Genomic DNA, 19,079 nt, shown 5'->3' with positions numbered 1-19,079 from the left:
ATCATAAAATTTCCGACAAGCAATAAACAATGTGTGAAAGGTATGACAATCACTAGAATCCGGATTGCACCGCTTCGTATGACGTATTTCAACAATCATCATACCGTGGGTTCGCTTGACATTTATTTGACAAAGATTTACTTTATAGATAATAATGTTGGCAAGACAGTATGGCGCGATGCTAATTATAAATGCAGTTTCTGCCGTGAAAGGTCTTGGGAAGCCAATTATATTCGCACGACTGTTAGATCTCCTATGTCCAATAGTGAACGATTATTTTATAGAGAAATTATCGATGAAATTACTTACAGGGTATAATAATAGTAAGATAGCATTAATAACATACCTGTGATACTAGTTTGCTCTACTGGGGGACTATTTCTAAAACCATTCGCCTTGGGCACAGGACTTGGGCAGAGATCCTTTATAGTGTTAAAACTGAGGGTGTAGCCGTTGTCCTTTTTCGCTGTAAAAGAGAAATTAAAAAATATTAGCTTTTATTTACACATAATTTGTACATAGGAGGTAAAAACCTGCACTACGAACAAAGATTTTGAAAATAACATTATTCTACAACAGCCATGATAGAAACACGTAACTAAAACGCATTGAACATAAAATAAAAAAAATAGCTTTTTAAAAAAATAGGGCCGAAAAATATCTGACATAAATACCTAATGGTTTGGCCCTTTCTTCTTTGGGATTAAGATTAAGAACCAATGGGTTTTCTTGCGGCACAGATTCCGGTAAACTGGAGAAGCTTTTCGCCAGTGGCCGGTACAGATCTAGACGGGAAACAGAAATATTGCATCAATAACACTACCCTCTCGGATTTGCCGCAATCGGGTAAGAAACAAACAGGTCAGTACAAACAAGGCAATACAATGTACTAGTTTATAAGGCGAAGCAGCAATTATGCATCGTTAAATACATTTTAATTATTTTATCGTTAGTTGATTGGCAAGTTCATTCTCAATACAAGCGATGTGTTTCTCCTCAATTTCTTATCGGAACTCATTATCAGCTTATTGTCAACGCCAACTTATTTACAATAGAGTCATAAATTGCTTGTTCGCCGGTATTTATGTTGTTTCCAAAGTAATCATTTCGGTTTCATAAAATAACCTAATGACCCGTTTTATTATCTAAATAGCTGAGCCAGGTAGAAATTTTGAAAAGAATCCCAATTAAGTACTGTGTGAAAATTATGTTATTATTCTTTGTAAGTAATTAGCTAACTCATATTTTGTGTTGCATGGCATCGAGTATGGCATTACATAATAAATGAGTCATATAGACAACAACTTTTGCCATTATTTTCGTTGGACTACTTTCGCCATTTCGCGAATGTTACTTGTTTCAGTAATCCTTTACGATCTGCATTTTGTCTTTAATGTTTTATACGTGGCAATCACGGAATAAGATAAATTATCTCGATACAATAGGAACTTCGACAAAGATCTTAAAATCTGCAAACTAAAGTGCTACCTACTGAGTGGTCAGGTTAAACTCCTGCGGACACCACGATCAGGCAAGTGTCGCTCTCCGGACTGCCTACTTTAGTCAGGTAGTAGGTAAAGGCTGGATGAGTAAGGGCAATAATTATGTCCAGCAGTGTACGATGATCGTCTTACCGATTCGGTATTACTGGACCTGCACTAGGGTTGGTCACTGTGCTGAAAGGATTAGCTAGACAGATTAGCCGTCACTCCTCAGTCACTGACTGTAGCTGATGATAATCATCGTACCGCATCGGTAACACTGGATCTGCACTAGGTTCGGTCACAGTTTTGAAAGGATCAACCAGTCAGCTATCTGTGGACTGCCCAGGTGCGCCGGACGTATTTAATATAGGTGTAGAGCGATGTAAAATATAGCACAAGACTCATGGCGTTTGATTGAAAGATCCTTATGTCTCTTTCAATCAAATCAATAAAACTAAGAAACTACAAATAAAATGAATGTATTTTAGAAAGAAAGAAAGAAAGAAAATTAATTTATTTGCCAAAAAAAAAAAACATGCAATAAAATTAAAATTACTCTTTCGCTGTCGCTCTCTTTCGTTCGTTTCTCGTCAGCATAGAGTAGCCTTCCTGGTGATACATACCGGCCGCGGTCCGCTCGTCCTCGTTGTCGGACGCGTGCCGCTCGCCGGACGAGGCGCCCGAGCCGCCGGTCGCGTAGCCCGACGACGGGGAGCCGCCGGCGCGCGCGTCCGGCCGCCGGTAGTGAGAGATGCGCTGCTTCTTCGCCGCCGGGGGCTCTGTGGGTTGAGAAACTGTCGGTTAAGGGATGGTTCACACTACACCGGCTGGGCCACTTTGGTATGAAGGGGCACGGTGCCACGGTGGACATGAATTACTTCATACAAAAGTGCTCCGGTCGCACTGGTGTACTCTGTGGAACAGAAAACTGTCGGTTAAAGGATGATTCACGCTACACCGTGTCTCAGCCGGGGGTGCTTTTGTGTGAAAGGGCACAGTGCCACGGTGGGCATGAATTACTTCATACAAAAGTGCTCCGGTCGCACTGGTGTAGCATGAATCATCCTTTAATGATGATGTTCTTGTCTGACGAATTTCCTATGGGAATTGATATAAATCTAGCGTGCATCGTCAGCCACAATTTGTGCGTTGACAGATAGTTTGTGCGTTCGTTATAGACGCTCTGTGACGCTGAGATCGAACGGGCACCTTTACAGGCCACTCTCCTAGAGTGGTGAGGCATTAGCTTCAGCGGCTAGATCCACTGCTCCATGGATCCCAGATGTCAGACTTTTGTCTGGCTGACGGTATACTGCCTGTAGTTTATGACTACATCATATTAATATATCACGTATGTCTAAGAGCTTGTCGGTAAGTGGCCGTCGTCGTAGTCTACCATTCCAGTTAGGGGGAGCGGAGATGTAAATGCCTCCATCTAGCCCATTTGAATGGAAGCTCCGTTAGGTAATAACATTCCTCTTATATCATAAATTATTTAGGAGGCAAATAAGTCTCCTCTTAAATTCGTATGCCCCTTACCACATATACATCTACCAAACTATAATTCAATCACAGAAGTAGCGGAATTATAGCTCTCATGTATATGCCTATTATTAATATAATTGTACAGGTATATTCATAGATGTACCTTCGCCGACAACAGTGGGTCCATTCGCCCGCTTGGTGGCCGACGGCGAGGCGCGGGGCGAAAGCGAATTTGCCGAATCACTGCTAGCCGGAGGCGTTAGATTTTGAGGTTTCCGCCTGTAGAATAAAACACATTTTTGCATAACGTTTCATAAACCTTAGCTATGGAAAGTGCACTAGATTTGCATTGCAAAATAAGAGCAAAAGAAACATTTGGAGGCAATGGACTATTATCAAGGTAAACTTTTGACTTTGTGTTGAATAATACCGCTGATAACGAGATGTTATTTAAAACGTGCCGTGTGTCCTCATCTAGAGATAAGCACGAAATTCAATATTACCGTGTGTTAATATTGCTTTTATCTCGGTTGCATCAAAACGTCGATAAAATGTATACTCCTGTAGACACTGTTGCAGAAAAGAGGCAGATTGACATTGTTGACATGCTATTATCATGACAAGAAGGGAGACAACACTACATCTTCAGCTTCTATTGACAACTAACCTCTTGAGCGTGCGTTTCTCCTCTTCGGTATAAAAAGGCCAGTCTTCATTAACATCGTTCCATATGTGCCTACGTAAATGGTAACAGTTGTCCTTGAGCGAGCCTATTTGAGGCAATATCTTGTTAACTAATCCCCGTTCTTTCTCTTTTATACCCTCTGAAAGAAAAACACAATCATCATTAGATTTTTTAAACTAGGCCAAATATATATAAAATGATCTATTACTGCAACTCATGCCTGCTTAATAGTAATATAATAATATCATACATCACACATAGATCGAAAACAGTCTAAAACAACAGTTGTGCCACTTTTAAAACATTTCAACGGAGTAAGAAATCGTTAAGGTTTTGGATTGCTAAAAATAGCCGTTACCATAGACATCTTGTTAATAGGCTTAGGACATAAAAGGATAATGCCTATATTTGTCTGATAACGGCTTTCTTAAAGTGAAGGGCAATTTGGTAACTATTAAGTGTATTCTATAAACAAATCAACATTAGAAACTTCTAGAATATAGTTCTGAATCACTTTTACTTACCACTATTCAGCCTAGCGTATAGCTCGGGTTTCTTGAACGGTTTCAATGCTAATAATTGTATAAGTCTTTCTCTGAAACACAAAGAAGAATAAACTCGTTAATTAACATCACGTCACGTGAACGGAGAAACAGTTGGGTGATGGTCTTGGCATTGCTCTTGTTTCATGTTAATTTGCACTCTACTAAAGAATCATTCAGAATTGTTATTCGCACGTGATCATCGGATAAACGAAATGATTGCTCCACTTAAATTGTCATGGGTAGTCTACAAATCGGTTATGGAAATCCGTTTGGCCGAAATATCTGATAACAATGGCTTCATTACTTCAGTATTGTAAACTTGCGTACATGATTTCAGTATTCAGTACAGTTCGCTTGCAAATTTGCCGTAAATTCTTTGTTCTTTTTACGTCATTAGCTACAGAGGTAAGAGGGCGAGGCAGCTAATGCGAAAATAATTATTCACCACGATATGTCCTTCGTAACATTGAAAACAGGCGTTCAACGTAAACAAGCAATCTGCGCCATTTGCAATGTATGTTAGTAAACACCATATTATGTTATTTACCACTTTATGTATCCAGCTACTTTTACCTTCACATATTTACAATAGGTAATTGATTCGTCTTAAATATTTTACGGTTTAGTCGAACTTACAAGCATTATAGTACATTTCTGTTGCTAGCCAAGAAACATCAATAAGTACCTACACATACATGTTTATACCTATGACAACTCTCTAATAAAACTACCTACTCGGTAAACCTAATTAAATATTTCTGTGAACATAACACAACAATGTTCAATAAGTACATATTTATAGAAAAACTGTGTGAACCGTGAAAAATAAATAAATTTAAAATTTAAGTAATTTCACACTTCCGGCACCGCAAATTATCAAATTGGTTTCCAGATAAATTTAATGTTCTGACGATAACTGGGAAGTGGCGGCCAAAATGACTATTCTGCATAGTTTCAATGAAAATAGCTTGCTTTAATTATGTAAATCAACGTTCAATGTTGGCTCAGAGACAATTGATTATCTGTATGTGTGAGTTTAATCCACGGCCTACGTCATCGATAGCTGACGTTGGTGATAAGATAGTCGGATGTCATGTGTTTGATGTTTACAACATGTCGATATAGGCATAGGCTTTTTCTACCCACGACATTGAATGAGCCTCCCTCCCACTCTTTTTATTTTCCCTGTGCCTACGTCAGGGAGCCTATGACGTCAGAACGTTTAAAGGGGCGATAAAATTCATGGAATGAAATTGTGAAAAGAAGACATGGCGTGATGTTAGCTGTTAGCTTCAGATTACAGAATATACCTACTGATCGATTAGTTCCAGATATTGATAATACTGAATTAAACGTAGATAACATATTAATTTATTTTGGATTGTAAACGGCTGATTTTATCGTACCCTTCTCCGGAAACCTTTAAAACAATAAAATGTTATTGTTGTTGTTGTTGCCTTTAGCAATAAATCTGAATCCAACCTCAACAAATTATCTTTAAAATACTGTAACTTATGTCAAACTTATTATTGTTTTGGGAACAACATTTGCCATCGTTGTTTTCTGAACTGAGATATACACAGTTGAGAAAACAACGATGGCCATTCTTTAATTCCAATGTCCAACTAACCATCACCTCCTAGCCCTTCAACTACACAATAAACAAGACAAGTCTACTCACTTAATGGACCGCCTAGTGAGGTCCGGATTGGAGGGCGGCTTCTGCGGCTGGTGAGTCTGCACGGGCGGATGCACGGGCTGCGGGGGCGCGGGGCGCGGCGCGGGGGGCGCCACCACCGGCCGCTCCGGCCTATGTTCCGGCCTGTGCTCCGGCCGGGTCTCCGGCCGCTCGGGCCGGTGGTCGGGACGGTGGTCCGGCCGGTCCGGCGCGGCCGCCGGCGCCGAGTATATGGGATGAGTGGGGCGGCCGACCTTCACGCGCCGGCCGATGTCCGTCTGGTTCGGCTTTATCACGCGAGTGCTGGAATGGGGGAGGGGGTTGATGATTTAGACTTCTTTTCAGCTTGTATTTTGGAGTAAAATGATGGAGCTACAGTTTTGAAGACGGTCATTTAAAATTGAGTACTGTAAAAACGTAAAATTGTTTGCCCAAAATTTAAGTTTGAACATTGCTGACAGTATAATTTGTGCATTCAGAATTGCCTCCAATTTGTAGTAATATTGCATAAATAAGTAAAACATCGACTTGGATGGTGTATAGTCATTTGTATTGGACTGGGAAAATGTACATTTTATGAATAATGTTATCTTATAACCTTTACCGGCTCGCATATGTCTCGGCCGAGTTTCCGCACTAGCTTTATATGGAGGTCTTTAACAAGGTAGTTATTTACAAGTGCCCTTCTCTCTGATCTTAATGAACCATTATTCAATTTCACATTATCCAAAATTCTGCGGTTACATTTAAATATCGACTTTGGTTTGATCGCTTTCAAGGTTATAAACATTAACATGTGTTTGAATATTTACACTAACAAAGCTATAGAATATTTCAGAATTACTGAAAACTCAGTTCAGATACTCATTGTTCAAATAGGAAACTTTTAATGTAATACTGTGAATGTGTTTATAACGTATTATTGGGATGCTCGTAATGGCTCGTATAGTCTATAAATAATTGGAGTCAATTAATTTCTATTATAATAGACTAGCACCAACTCCTTACACCTCTGATGCAGTGTGGACACTATACCCAATACAGTCTTTGGATACCTCGTACGAGTAATCGTGAGTCTGATGATGATGACATGAAGTATGGACACATCGCATACCTATACACAGCGCGTCTCTTTATCCCACTCTCTCCCACGATTACCCTCATTCTCTATTCATAAACGGCAGATACTGACTACTTGCTCTGCTCTGCAAGGACCGCATGACGACGGTCCTCTTACGGTAATCTTTAGCAAGACCATGATTTGGAGTCTGCAGATAGCACACCAACACCCAGCTACCCACGTATCTCTATCCAACTCTCTCCCACGACTACCCTCGTTATCTAGACAGAGATACTGACCACTTGCTCTGCTTGGCGGTCACGGTCCTCGCCATGCGGATCTTGGAGTCTTCATACGAGCAATCTTTAGCCTGATGATGATGACATGGAGGAGATTCTCTCTATCCCGCTCTCTCCCACGACAACCCTCATTATCTAGACAGAGACGGATACTGACCACTTGCTCTGCTCGGCGGCCACGGTCCTCGCCATGCGGTCCTTGGTGGCCTCGTACGAGTCGTCGTTGGCCTGCACGCGCATGCGCCGGGGTAGCGGCCCGCACGACTCCAGGCGCCGCGCGCCGCCGCTGCGCACGCACTCGAACGAACCCTGCAACGGAGGAAGAAGGGTTTTAGTGTGTGGAGCAAGCTATTACCCTGATTATACATAGCGAGTACAGTGGCCGGGCACTCGGTCAATTGCAAGCCGTTCATTGGTCGAGGATCGGCCGAGGATACTGTCTGACTGTCTCGTCACTCTACTCGGTAGGTGTAACAAGGGTATATGGATGCGGAAATAGACGGTTGCAGTTTTTGGAGCCTCAAGGAGGAAATTAGATGCATGCAGCTATGTGCTGAAGAATTAATAACGTTAAGATCCGAGTACTCGAATGGAGATCACGAATGTTCAAGAGCAGGTCCATTTCGCTAGATCTTAGATCGTTAGTGGTTTGGTGTGGAAGGGCCTAGTGTAGACAGTTGTGGAGCTCCCAGGCAGAATTGGAAATATATTCTCCAGTGAATATAGTAATTTATGTCTCACAAATAAATACAGTAACGTTAGCATAGCAACACAAGTTCTATAATTTACAGAAGTATAATAATATTTCATCGTACTTCGTATTGGTAATAAACATGTTGTATGTTTACGATGAAGCCATACTATCTATCCGTGAAATGTTGACAGCCACAACAGTCATGTTAACCACGGCTATAAGTTATATTACAACTTATAAATAAGTGTTACTTATAAACTTATTTAGGTTTACTGGGGATATATCATTTTTAAACTTGTATTGGTCTTGATCTCTTTTTGGAAAGCTTTGGAAGTGGAAGAGTAGGTCACATACATGCTGTTCATAACCTAGGCTATGCCTAGGCAATTTGTCATGGTCAACATATAAAACCGCTGCCATAAACTGCTAATACCAACCCAAATATTAAAGCCTTGAAAGCATTTCTGTCTGACATTCGACAGCGGCTATGCTTAGTCGATATTGTAAAACCAGTCAGTTGCTACATTTTCTTAGACGGTCACGTTTTTCGCTGTTATGCCCTAGCTCGTTGAAATGCATTGTCGAACACGGCGTGCGCCTGAAATCGCACTTTCTAATGGCCAGTCGATTGAGTAACGCCGCATTCCAAAACCACGTTTTTTATTTTACCCACTGCAATTAGGAAAATCTAAATGCTCGCACAGACTATTAATATACGCGTCGAACGGCACAAGTTTTGGAGTGCCGCGCACCGTACGGTACTTGGTAACCGTCACACATTTCTGCACCTAATCTTTAATTCACGAAAACTGGCCAAATTGGGCGGTCATATATTCAGGACATGGACGTAGCAGACGGCCAATACATAACTGCCGACTAAATACTACGTTGTCGGGCCACATTATGATGGTTTGCTCGCGTGGGCAACTGTTCGCGACCCACAAACCTACCGGAACGCGTATATAACAAGGGGGGCCATAGAGAATATTAATGGACGATCTTTCTTGGATCAGCTGAGCCCGCCTAGCCTACACCTCGCTTAATCAACGGTAAACATGTATTTTACATTGTAACGGCCACTTCTATGCATTATTTTATTACACGGTTGCGTTCATAATTTGATAAGGCCGTTCTCACCGCAAGCGATAACAATATTTTATCTATTATTATAGTATAATATGTATAAAGTTTGAAAGTCATATGAAGGGAGCTGTTACTCGATCAGGGGACTCGGGAGAAATGAGAAACGTTTGAACTTGAAATATGAAATGCAGAGTTGCCAAATGTTACACATATTTATTTTCATTACTACACTATAACTTATTATTGCCTGCAATATGTGTTCTTAATCTGATTCACCCCGCTTCATAATTTCTATAATTAAATCACACACATATTTATCCACGTAATTGTTTCAGTGAAAAGCGTCAAACTTATCGTCGCATGACGCAAATTTACACTACATTCTGTTACTTTTATAGACTAACTATAGGAATAATACAGTTGAAACGTGAATAATAGCTTCTAGAATCTAGATCTACACCTCAAGTGTGTACATACAATTTTAACAGAGGTGCTAATCATTGCTATATCCAGGTGTTGTGGAAACTTACTGAAAAAGTATCTAATATTCCATGAAATATTGTTGTTAAACAATTATGTTTTCGCGCAATTTCTAGCAGATAAGAATAAACCTACCTTCATAAATAATTATTACATACACAACACATACATTGTCACTAATAATTTATTTCAGGAATGCATATTCAGCTATATTTTTTTGCACCATATCTGTTGTTAGCTTATAAGTGCCAATTTCTCCATTGTTGGTTATCTAACCGACAGGGATTGATTTATAAATTAAACGTCATCTCCATATAAAATTCATGACAGATGTGTCAAAAGTTAACCACTACTCCCTGGTTATGCTCTAACCGAGAATGGAGAAAAAAAAATCGAAGCTAGAAACTCCACAATCTCTATAATAATCCGATGTCTGCTTATTTACATTCTATAGATCACTTTTTTCTAGCTAGGTACTGATGACTAATTTCGAAAGTACCTAATAGCTGCATTTGCTGCCTTATCTTGAAGCAATAACCGCATAAGAGATAAAAGGTGGTACATATTACAAATAAAATATTTCCGTTCTGCATACTGTATCACATAAAATTTTCCCTGTCTTCAATGTTAGTTCGGGTATTTAAGTACCGAATACTAGATTTGGTATGAATTTTTTCACCTGCGTTTTTAGAAGAAAAATCAAACAATAGTATGGTTACAAAAGTTAATTTTCACCAATACATGTACCGACTGTTTACACACCGCTTCTCTCGAGTCAACAAAAGGTCATAATAAAGTCAGTCAGGATTTAATTTAAGAGTTTCAGTCGAGTCTGAAAGTGGCAGCACAATCCTCTTGAATCTTCTGAATAAAGGAGAATCTGCGTCATTATAACTGAATCAATGACAAAAATGTCCAACGCCTCTGCACCGTGTAATCCCATGCATTTCAGTTTCTTTGTATTATGATTCCTGTTACCACGAGACTATACTTTTTTGTTACTCAGTATGTATTTTCTGAACAAACTTTTTCACGTGAGATTTCAGCAAAACGTACAAGACGCGAACGATTCTTTTGTCTTTTTGGTCACCTGAATAAATAGACACCATACGCGTATTCAGTAGTTACTTATTTTGAAGAAAAATGATAATAAACAAAGTGTTATATAATATTGAAGGACTTTAGTCCATCGAAATTATTTTTGGATCTATTGTTGCTAAGAGGCTATTGGTTAGTTGAAATCTAGTAATTAAAGGCTCATTTAGATATTGTCAAATATACTTATGTATTTAGACAAAATAGATGTCGAGCATTTCTTAAAAAAAACATTAATATGGCATTTTAATTACTTTTTATTTGATATGTTCACATTTAAAGTTGTTTAGTTTTATATTATATTTATTTAATGACTGAATAACGTTAAATATTCGTTATCAAATTAAAGTATGAAATAAAAGGTCGTGAACTTATAATTATGCAGCTTTATGCATATATTCACAGCTAAGTATATTGAACGTTTACATTATGCCTTTATGATGTGGATAATTAAAGTTATCAACGGCAAGTGTGTAACGACTGATATTTTTTGTGTATATTAAACTTAACGTTCTAGTGCTAGTAATTTAAGTGAACTTAAGTATTCGAATGCGAATAGGTGATAAACCTCCCATTACTTAACATTTGTATGGATAAAGCCCGCATGATTCACAACGTATACATACATGCCTACTGGATTTAAGTGTCATTAACACGTTTAAGTATACAATATATTTTATCAAGGTGACTTGAAACACTTTTGCAATCCATATCAATTATGAAACTTATTGGCATACCTATATGTAGATATGTAATTGTATTGCACATAGTTTTATTCGACGTAATTGGATACTATACGAACCTCTATTATATCCTAGCTACAACATTTTGTGTTATAGCCATTTTATGATAGCAATAGCATAATAATGTACATTACTTTGATAAACAACATAATATGGATGAACTAGGTGTCATATTAAACCGGAAAACTCTAATTTCCAAGTGTTTGTTTTCAATGTGACCTACAATTTATTTGCGAAGCCATACATGTTTTATTTGTTATCACTTAAAGTTAAGAGAATTCAAATAGTATCTGAGTTTTTTTTTGTTTCTATGTCTTTTCAGATTAGACTAATGTTTATTAAAGTGTTTATTTATTATTAAAGAACAGAAAGAGTCGACATTAATACTACTGATCTAGCTGGTTACTGGTTAATCCTTTCATCCATGGTGGCAAATCATAGCTCTAGTGGCATTGAAGCTCTAAGATCATCATCATCATCAGCCTTTAGCAATTCACTGCTGGTCGTAGGCAACACGTTTACCCCAATGGTTATCGGTTCTTCGATACTTTAAGATAAAATGGTGTAATACTGAAGCTATATAAAAAGACATACCTGTGGACCCTCCATCTCAGCATTACTGTTGATGCTGAAGTGGAAAGTAGCCTCGCCCGTTGAGCCATTGCCACCAGCCGGAATGGAGATTTTCTGAAAATGACCAAATAAAATCATATTAGGATTCTGTTTGAGAAGGATTCGATGCACTAGGTACTTTTTAAGGCTGGAGAGACATATTTTGAAACTGTTGCCATACATAAGAACAGCCTCGATCGCTTCACCGTTTACAAAAACCCTTTTTCTTATAGGTCCTACCCCCTCAGAGCCACGACACTTTTCGGTCGTCTATGGTGGTAGGTTAATGGGAAGAAGTAATAACTAAGGTTATTTTGTAATCAAAGATACTTCGGCCAAGATGAATATAATGTGAACTTGTTTTATTGTAGTTATTTAACAAGGAATGCAAAATGTAATGACCATTGCACATGTTGCACTATCAGTGAAACTGCAAAAGGGCAGATGCTTGCATGTAAGTATTAGCCGAAACCTCGGTGATTAAATATCTAGGAATTCGCTTTGTCGCTAACGCGAAGCGAGGAAGCCGGTACGTGGGCAAGCTGGCACGGCTACGCACATTTACGCCACATGATTCACGGATACCGAATAAACGTGCGCATCTCATCCCATCTTTATGATTTCGCATGTCAACACGTCCGTTTATATGGGGCATGGTGTCTAGACGTAAGTGCGCACACCTGCCCGGTGGTGCCCAGGTAATCGCATCCACAACAAAAACGTCCCACGAGAAACGCTCGAGTCGTGTCTATGCTCCAAATAAGGGTGTCCCTATGCGGCTGCAAGAGCCGCGATGACGATGTAGTGAGCAATGACTTTCATCGCCAGGAATGGCAACGTCGCGGGCGCACCGGCCGAGCGCGTCGCACGCTGCAATATTGTGCCTCATAGTGGCGAACATTCAGTGGCAAATAGTAGCGATGCTTTAACGCACACAGATATCTATGTGAATATTCGCGTACGTATGCTCGCCTTGTGCAAGTGCAAGCTAGTGTGTGTGCCAACTCTTGTATGTGTAGAGTTTCCCCATTCTAAGTGGCTGTACTGTGGTCGTACCGTTTCACCTCCACGCACTGCCTCACATACCTGGTTACAGACCTCCGAGAGGAAGGATCTAACAGTTCTTTAGAGCATCAATCTATATCTCAGCTACACCGGATGTTAGTTGTGATATCTTATTCTTGTGTGCGTTTCCGTGTACAGCAATTCGGGGAATCACAATGACAGAACGGAATGGGCATCGCATTTTCCGTTTCACTGACACCCATGCCTCAACGGCAGTCTGGGTCGAAGTCGAAAGCGGAAAACGGTATGTGGCCCTACAAACAATGTCACGGAAAATAAGAGTGATTGGCGCGTTCTATAAAAGATCGGGTGGGCCTTGCATCGAGCTGCACGAGGAATAAGGCCGGCGAGTGACGCGCGCGTACGTAGGTGCGTGGCCGCGAGACGCTGTGAGGTCGCGGTGTAATATGTGCCAGCACCACAATGCCAGGCAATTAACCTATTAAAGCGGAGTGCGCCCCGAAGCGGAGAGCGGCAGAGCAATAACCCGCCGAGTCCCGCCGCTAACACGTTAACCGATACCCTCATCACGTGGACACATTATCATCGCCTGATGATAGAAAGATAGATAGCGCTCCGCCTTCTAGAACTTTGGATATCGATAATATGTTGTTGTGTCGCGAAAGCGATAATAATACCGACAACACCCGAGTTCGAGCAAACGCAGTAATTTTCGCATAAATCCGAATGTCCACAAGCTCGTGTCATTTGATCTTCAGCCAGAAAATGCTAATGATTGAACAAAAACTTGTGACGTACACGAGCGCGAACGATAAACAGCAGTCATATTATTAGTGTAGATTAGTACGGTACGTAGATATACATATACATCGAAGCTAATGAGGAAAAAACCCGCTACGAGGTGGGTAGAGGCACCGCGGGGAGGCGCGGCGCGGGCTTTCTCTGTTCGGCCGCGGCGCGCCTGCCCGATATAAAGAGCGCTGTGCGATGGAATACTTCGGCATTCGGTGAACAGCCGTCTCGCCCGCATCATCTGCGCTCATGGTTCCTCCTTTCATTTCATTGTTTGGCTTTTCATGTGGTTTTATTTTTGATACTAATACAATAACACATATGATTAGATGTCTATTTATAGGTTACGAGAGCAATGCATCTGCAATTGGTATTATGTCAAGGTCGGTAGTTTCATTTGTTTGTCTTCTAGCGAAGGTCGTTTAGCGGTGCGCCTTGGCTAGGCCGGAAAATACGAGGAAATTCATCATCCGTTTTTCAAGGTATTATTCGCACAACGGCAATGCTTTTGGGGTCGTATTCTTTATCAAAACGTGACTTGAAATGTATGATATGAAATTCGGTAGATGTTACGTCAGTAGACGTGTAAACAAATTCTTTCCAATTGATCGTATTTGTTTGTGAGGGTGGGATTTTATGATCGTTAGCTTGTAGTGTGCAGCGATTGTTGTTTTTGTCGGTTACCTAATTTCGCAGCAAGCAGCGAGCGAGCGGTACGTGGAGTCGCGAAGTGAGAGGCCGTCACAACCGGTCTGTTGGGCTCACTCAGATCACAGATATAACAGGCAATAACACATACACAGTCGCTTGTACATAGGTACATTGCACGAGTTCCGGTTTTGAGAAATACCTTGGGTATATAATATAGATTCGTCGAGCCGACCCGGACGCAAAATTTCCAACCTCAAGATAACGTGTTGTATTTTAATATTGACGTAACGTGTAGTTGTGGAGGTGGAACGTGCGGACAAGCTAAAATAGACTCAACCGCGATCATCAGTGGATTCATTACTGCTAAACAAAGACGAGTACCTACTTGGTAAACGTCAGCAGTCGACGGTAATAAATGGTTCAGTCCAATTGCACTGGTAGCGGGAAAGTCCAGCACGCGCACGGCTTGTGATCGACCACTAATTGCTTATGGATTGTGCTCTCTATCACCCGACTCGGCAAACAACAATATGCTAAACACATTTACAATTAACGATTCATACAAATTTAATGAACTTGTTTACAGATCGGTAATAACTTCTACCTTGAAGCGATCGGGGCCCTATAAAATAACGGCAAAAGATAATGAACGTAAAACAAGACTCGTACGGTCCCCATTAATCTTTATTAAGTCCAAGTAGGCGAGCGTCTAGATAATTTATCACGTATCATTCTTAATACATAAGCAGAGGTTAAAATGAGTCTGATGCCAACAGCGGCTGTCATGATTGTTCTAAAAACTCTTGCAACTTGACACACTTAAAATCTTCAAGACGACCCAAATATTCGGTAATTTCACGTCTTGTTTTCACTGGACCGAGACGATTGTTGAATTAACAACTGACTTTTGTAAGTTAGAAATCATCTTTTAAAGTGGCCCGAATCTCAGACTTTTAATATAAGAATTAATAAAAGTGAGCAATCGTGAGAATGTACTACTGATAAATAAACAAACGAATGTAGACGTTCAAGTAGCTGACATGTTGATAAACATAACTCTGTTCAAACAAGATGTTTTCCAATTAAGTGCTACAACACGAGCAAATGTGTATTAGTAAAAGGTTACAGAACATAATAGTACCTGATGGAAGAGAGGGCGTGGCATGTGATAGAGGAATCCGAAATTTTGGCGACGCGTGCGCAAAAGAATTTGTTCTAACACAAAATACTAACGGTAGTCACTTTCATCGCGGACACATTTAAAAGGCGAAGTGGCCAGTTAATCGTGAGGTTTCTACGATACTATTTGCATATTCGCCGACTTTCTAATGGACGATGCGACCACTCTTGTCGCAATCGTCGGCGGCGGTGAGGTAACACCAATTCATTTAATTATATATGTAGAAAAAAAAGAGTATTCGACTCTCGCGCATTGTTGCGAGTGAACACTCTCGCGTGAGCACCTTCAGGCTGGGTTTTTCACTCGCCCGCCGCTCGGCCATAGCAGGCCTTATTAAAACGACGCTCTCCAACCGGAATGCCTCTACTTAACGTTTCATTATTCGACTCGTACTTCTTTTTTAGCAAACGATCGAAACGCGGAAAGCAACTAATGCTACCAACGCAAACCCAGCAATTAATAGTCATGCAATGTACTTTATTAGCTAACAGCGATTTGCGAAAATGAACCTACAGAACCGGCAATGACAAAAAGTATCCTCTAAACAATTTTCCGGGCCGGTGAATGAACTATTTATTTTCGACATTCGTGTAAAGACATTTGCTGATAGAGACTTTAAACGACAAACTTTTATCGCACTGATAGCAGTTGGATAAAGATACGCCAGCCGTGACATTAGCATTAATTAGGTGATTTAGGTAAATAAAGTTAGGTATGAGCATTCGATAATGTGTCGAGTTGGTACAGACGGCAGACAATGGTGGCGTCGGTGAGTGGGGCGTGTTCGGGGCGGGCTCCGGCTAGGATTCACTGCGGCCGTTCTCCTTCGCGGCAGCCGACGACCTTCCAGCAGAGGAGGGGCGCCTCTCACCAGCAACGTGACTGCAACCACGGCCTCACCCGCGAGGCTGCGTCGAGCCGAGCCGAGCACGTAACGTCGCTCTTTCCAACGGTTACTCAACGCCCGATAGGGGTTCCTTCGATACATACTCGCCTCGCCTCGGCATAACCGAACCACTGACAGATCACGTGATTGTCTTGCGCAACGCCCATTGCAGCCGCACCTTTTGATACTGAGAAATACATAGAAATCTTTATTGTTGTAATGTAACAACATACTATTATGATTAAATTATTGCTGGACGTTGCGACAGTTGGACCTCATTCAAATAAACTTGTTCTTTTGGAAGCGTGTAAGCGTAGAATATCGAATTACAGTACATAAATTTATAAAAAAAGCAATGAATATTGAAAATATCAAGGTTAGTTAAATCTTTCCAGAACGCTGTTCGAGACAATGGTAAGTAAAAGGCGCACGAATGTTCCCACTACACCCAGTCATTGTGCATTCTTACTTTTACTAGCCGACCAGACACAATGCCTCAGTTTGTTGTTACACTCGTACGTAACATTAGGTTCATGTATACTTCATACTTCGAATTCACACTATTCTCATTTTTACCACAGCGAATACACAACCAAAACGTGATAAGACTAATAACGAATACGTCATCAAAGTAGATGAAAACTTGCCTCTTAGATTACGAGATTCAGATCCCATCAAGGGGCAGTGCGTATCGACGCGAAAGGGGGACGAACTCCCGGTTATTTCCCTCGGGGCTCGCTGAAACGGGTTCATGACCGACTAAAGGGCGCGACAGCCACCCTTTAGAGCCTCCTTCTTCGTACAAAAAGCCATTATTATTAAATCAAGAAAATATTTATAAACATTATAAGAAACCGCAATGCAATTTTTTGTATTATCAACTAGGTATATCTAATTTTATGCCAGTAACATTAAACTAACATCCACGAATCTACAGTGTCTGCCAAAGAATAATTCTTTGACCTTGCGAATGGTAGTAAATAAATTGAAATACTGACGACATTCGGCTAAAATTCTGCATCGGATTGAAGTAGTGCTCGATATTACACAAAAAATACTGTACTATTTTTTTTAAAAATTTCGGTTGTAAAACTTTCATGAATTTATCTGAGTAAATCAAATATTTTTTAATAATCCAGCTAGGTTAAATATGGTGATAACGGTTTTTTTATATATTTCATACGAGAATAGCTACTGTAAAATCTTGCTTACAGCCATTAACGGAAATCTTGTACCTTTAAAATACGACATCAGAGGATTGGTGAAGTGCATTCTGCTAAGACCTAATCTCAAAGATGAGAACGGGTATGCAGTATAGCTAAATGACGTCGGGCGACTAGAGAGACAATGTCGCAAATATTTAGATCAAGGTGCGAGACACGCGTTTCAGACTTGAGATCGGATCCGTGGAATTTTTGCCGGAGATCACGCTCGAGATCGTGATTGAGTATCGCATAAAATGTATCTATTAAGATTACAAGACCAGGAGAGAACAAGTAAACGGTTTCTTCGATTTAGCTAATAGCTGTACAAAAGACTCTTCACATAGCTTTAGGTCAAATGAAATTTACAGTAACGCTAATATTCGAATGAATGCCACCTAATAAACCATCCCAAATATGACGCAACAGCTAAAACGAATTAAGGAAATGAGGAAATGGATGTTGGTAAAACTATAGGTTTCATTGTGATGAATCCAGAATAATCTAGGTTGGTAGACGGCGCCGACGCGGCGTGACTCGGGCCACGCCTCCGTCTCGACGGGCTTTATATTACGACTGTTCAGTTACACTGGTCCCCTGCTTTTAGGGGTGACAGAACGACATGGCCCTTATAATCACAGCAATAGGGATGCTATGTCATTGAGAGCCACTGATGCCATATCATCGAACGGGGACAGTTTCCAGTGAACGCATAGTATGCCTGGTTAGACAAGTGCGCCTCAGGGGAGGGTAAATAACATACTCTTGGCTGGATATTGGATGCGGCGTAGTATTTGGCTGAAAAAAACTATGATTACAAACTTCCTGCCTGTGATTAATCATGTTTTGATGTTCTTTATGAGAGATTGTGACGCAATTCGGAAAGAAGCACAATGTTTCATTACGTACTCTGATTAGCTTGTTTATCAAGAAGGTTTAACAATTAACTTCCATTTGATTAAATTGCATTACAGCCAGAAACTCCAGGGATCATTTTAGTCCTAGTCTTGCAGTGTCTTCTGCACTGAATATTATTGAACATTTAGGTTGATTTTTAATTCGAATCATGTTGTAATTAAACAGACTTAACCCTGTTCCATTTCAAGTTACTTTGTAAGTACATGAATGTATTAACCTCCAAAAATCTAATATATTTAGATGGATATAATAGGTATTGACTGAAAACTGCGAAATGTTTTAATGATAGCGTATAGTTATTATGATTAGTTCACACTTTCTTGAAACGTGTCATCATTGAAAGCGTTCATTGACACTGAGAATGACCCTCGCGACACGCTGATAATACCGTCCCTTGACCAACGTCACTGGTCAGTTTGTTATATAAACCTCATGAATATATGGAAGCCACTAACAATAACCGATGAAATGAAATGCATGC

General features: G+C 40.3%; 1 protein-coding gene across 2 annotated transcripts in view; it reads right to left on the bottom strand.

The window, feature by feature from the left end:
- The window catches only part of LOC105396517 (RNA polymerase II elongation factor Ell), a 47,715-nt gene that overhangs the window by 9,181 nt on the left and 19,455 nt on the right, over positions 1-19,079 (bottom strand). The window contains exons 3-11 of one of the 2 annotated variants that reach the window (XM_048628624.1): positions 11,926-12,018; positions 7,394-7,545; positions 5,881-6,180; positions 4,179-4,249; positions 3,637-3,793; positions 3,133-3,248; positions 2,108-2,263; positions 675-785; positions 347-466 (exon numbers count right to left, since the gene is read on the bottom strand). In XM_048628624.1, coding sequence (XP_048484581.1) covers positions 347-466; positions 675-785; positions 2,108-2,263; positions 3,133-3,248; positions 3,637-3,793; positions 4,179-4,249; positions 5,881-6,180; positions 7,394-7,545; positions 11,926-12,018 — 1,276 coding nt within the window. The remainder of the gene's footprint in view (positions 1-346; positions 467-674; positions 786-2,107; positions 2,264-3,132; positions 3,249-3,636; positions 3,794-4,178; positions 4,250-5,880; positions 6,181-7,393; positions 7,546-11,925; positions 12,019-19,079) is intronic. The other variant, XM_048628625.1, reaches the window with a different exon arrangement.

The sequence above is a fragment of the Plutella xylostella genome, chromosome 21 (assembly GCF_932276165.1).
Source record: "Plutella xylostella chromosome 21, ilPluXylo3.1, whole genome shotgun sequence".
In the NCBI taxonomy this organism is placed as follows: domain Eukaryota; kingdom Metazoa; phylum Arthropoda; class Insecta; order Lepidoptera; family Plutellidae; genus Plutella; species Plutella xylostella.
The sequence above is the reverse complement of the archived record's forward strand: the minus strand, read 5'-3'. Positions and strand labels throughout refer to the sequence as shown.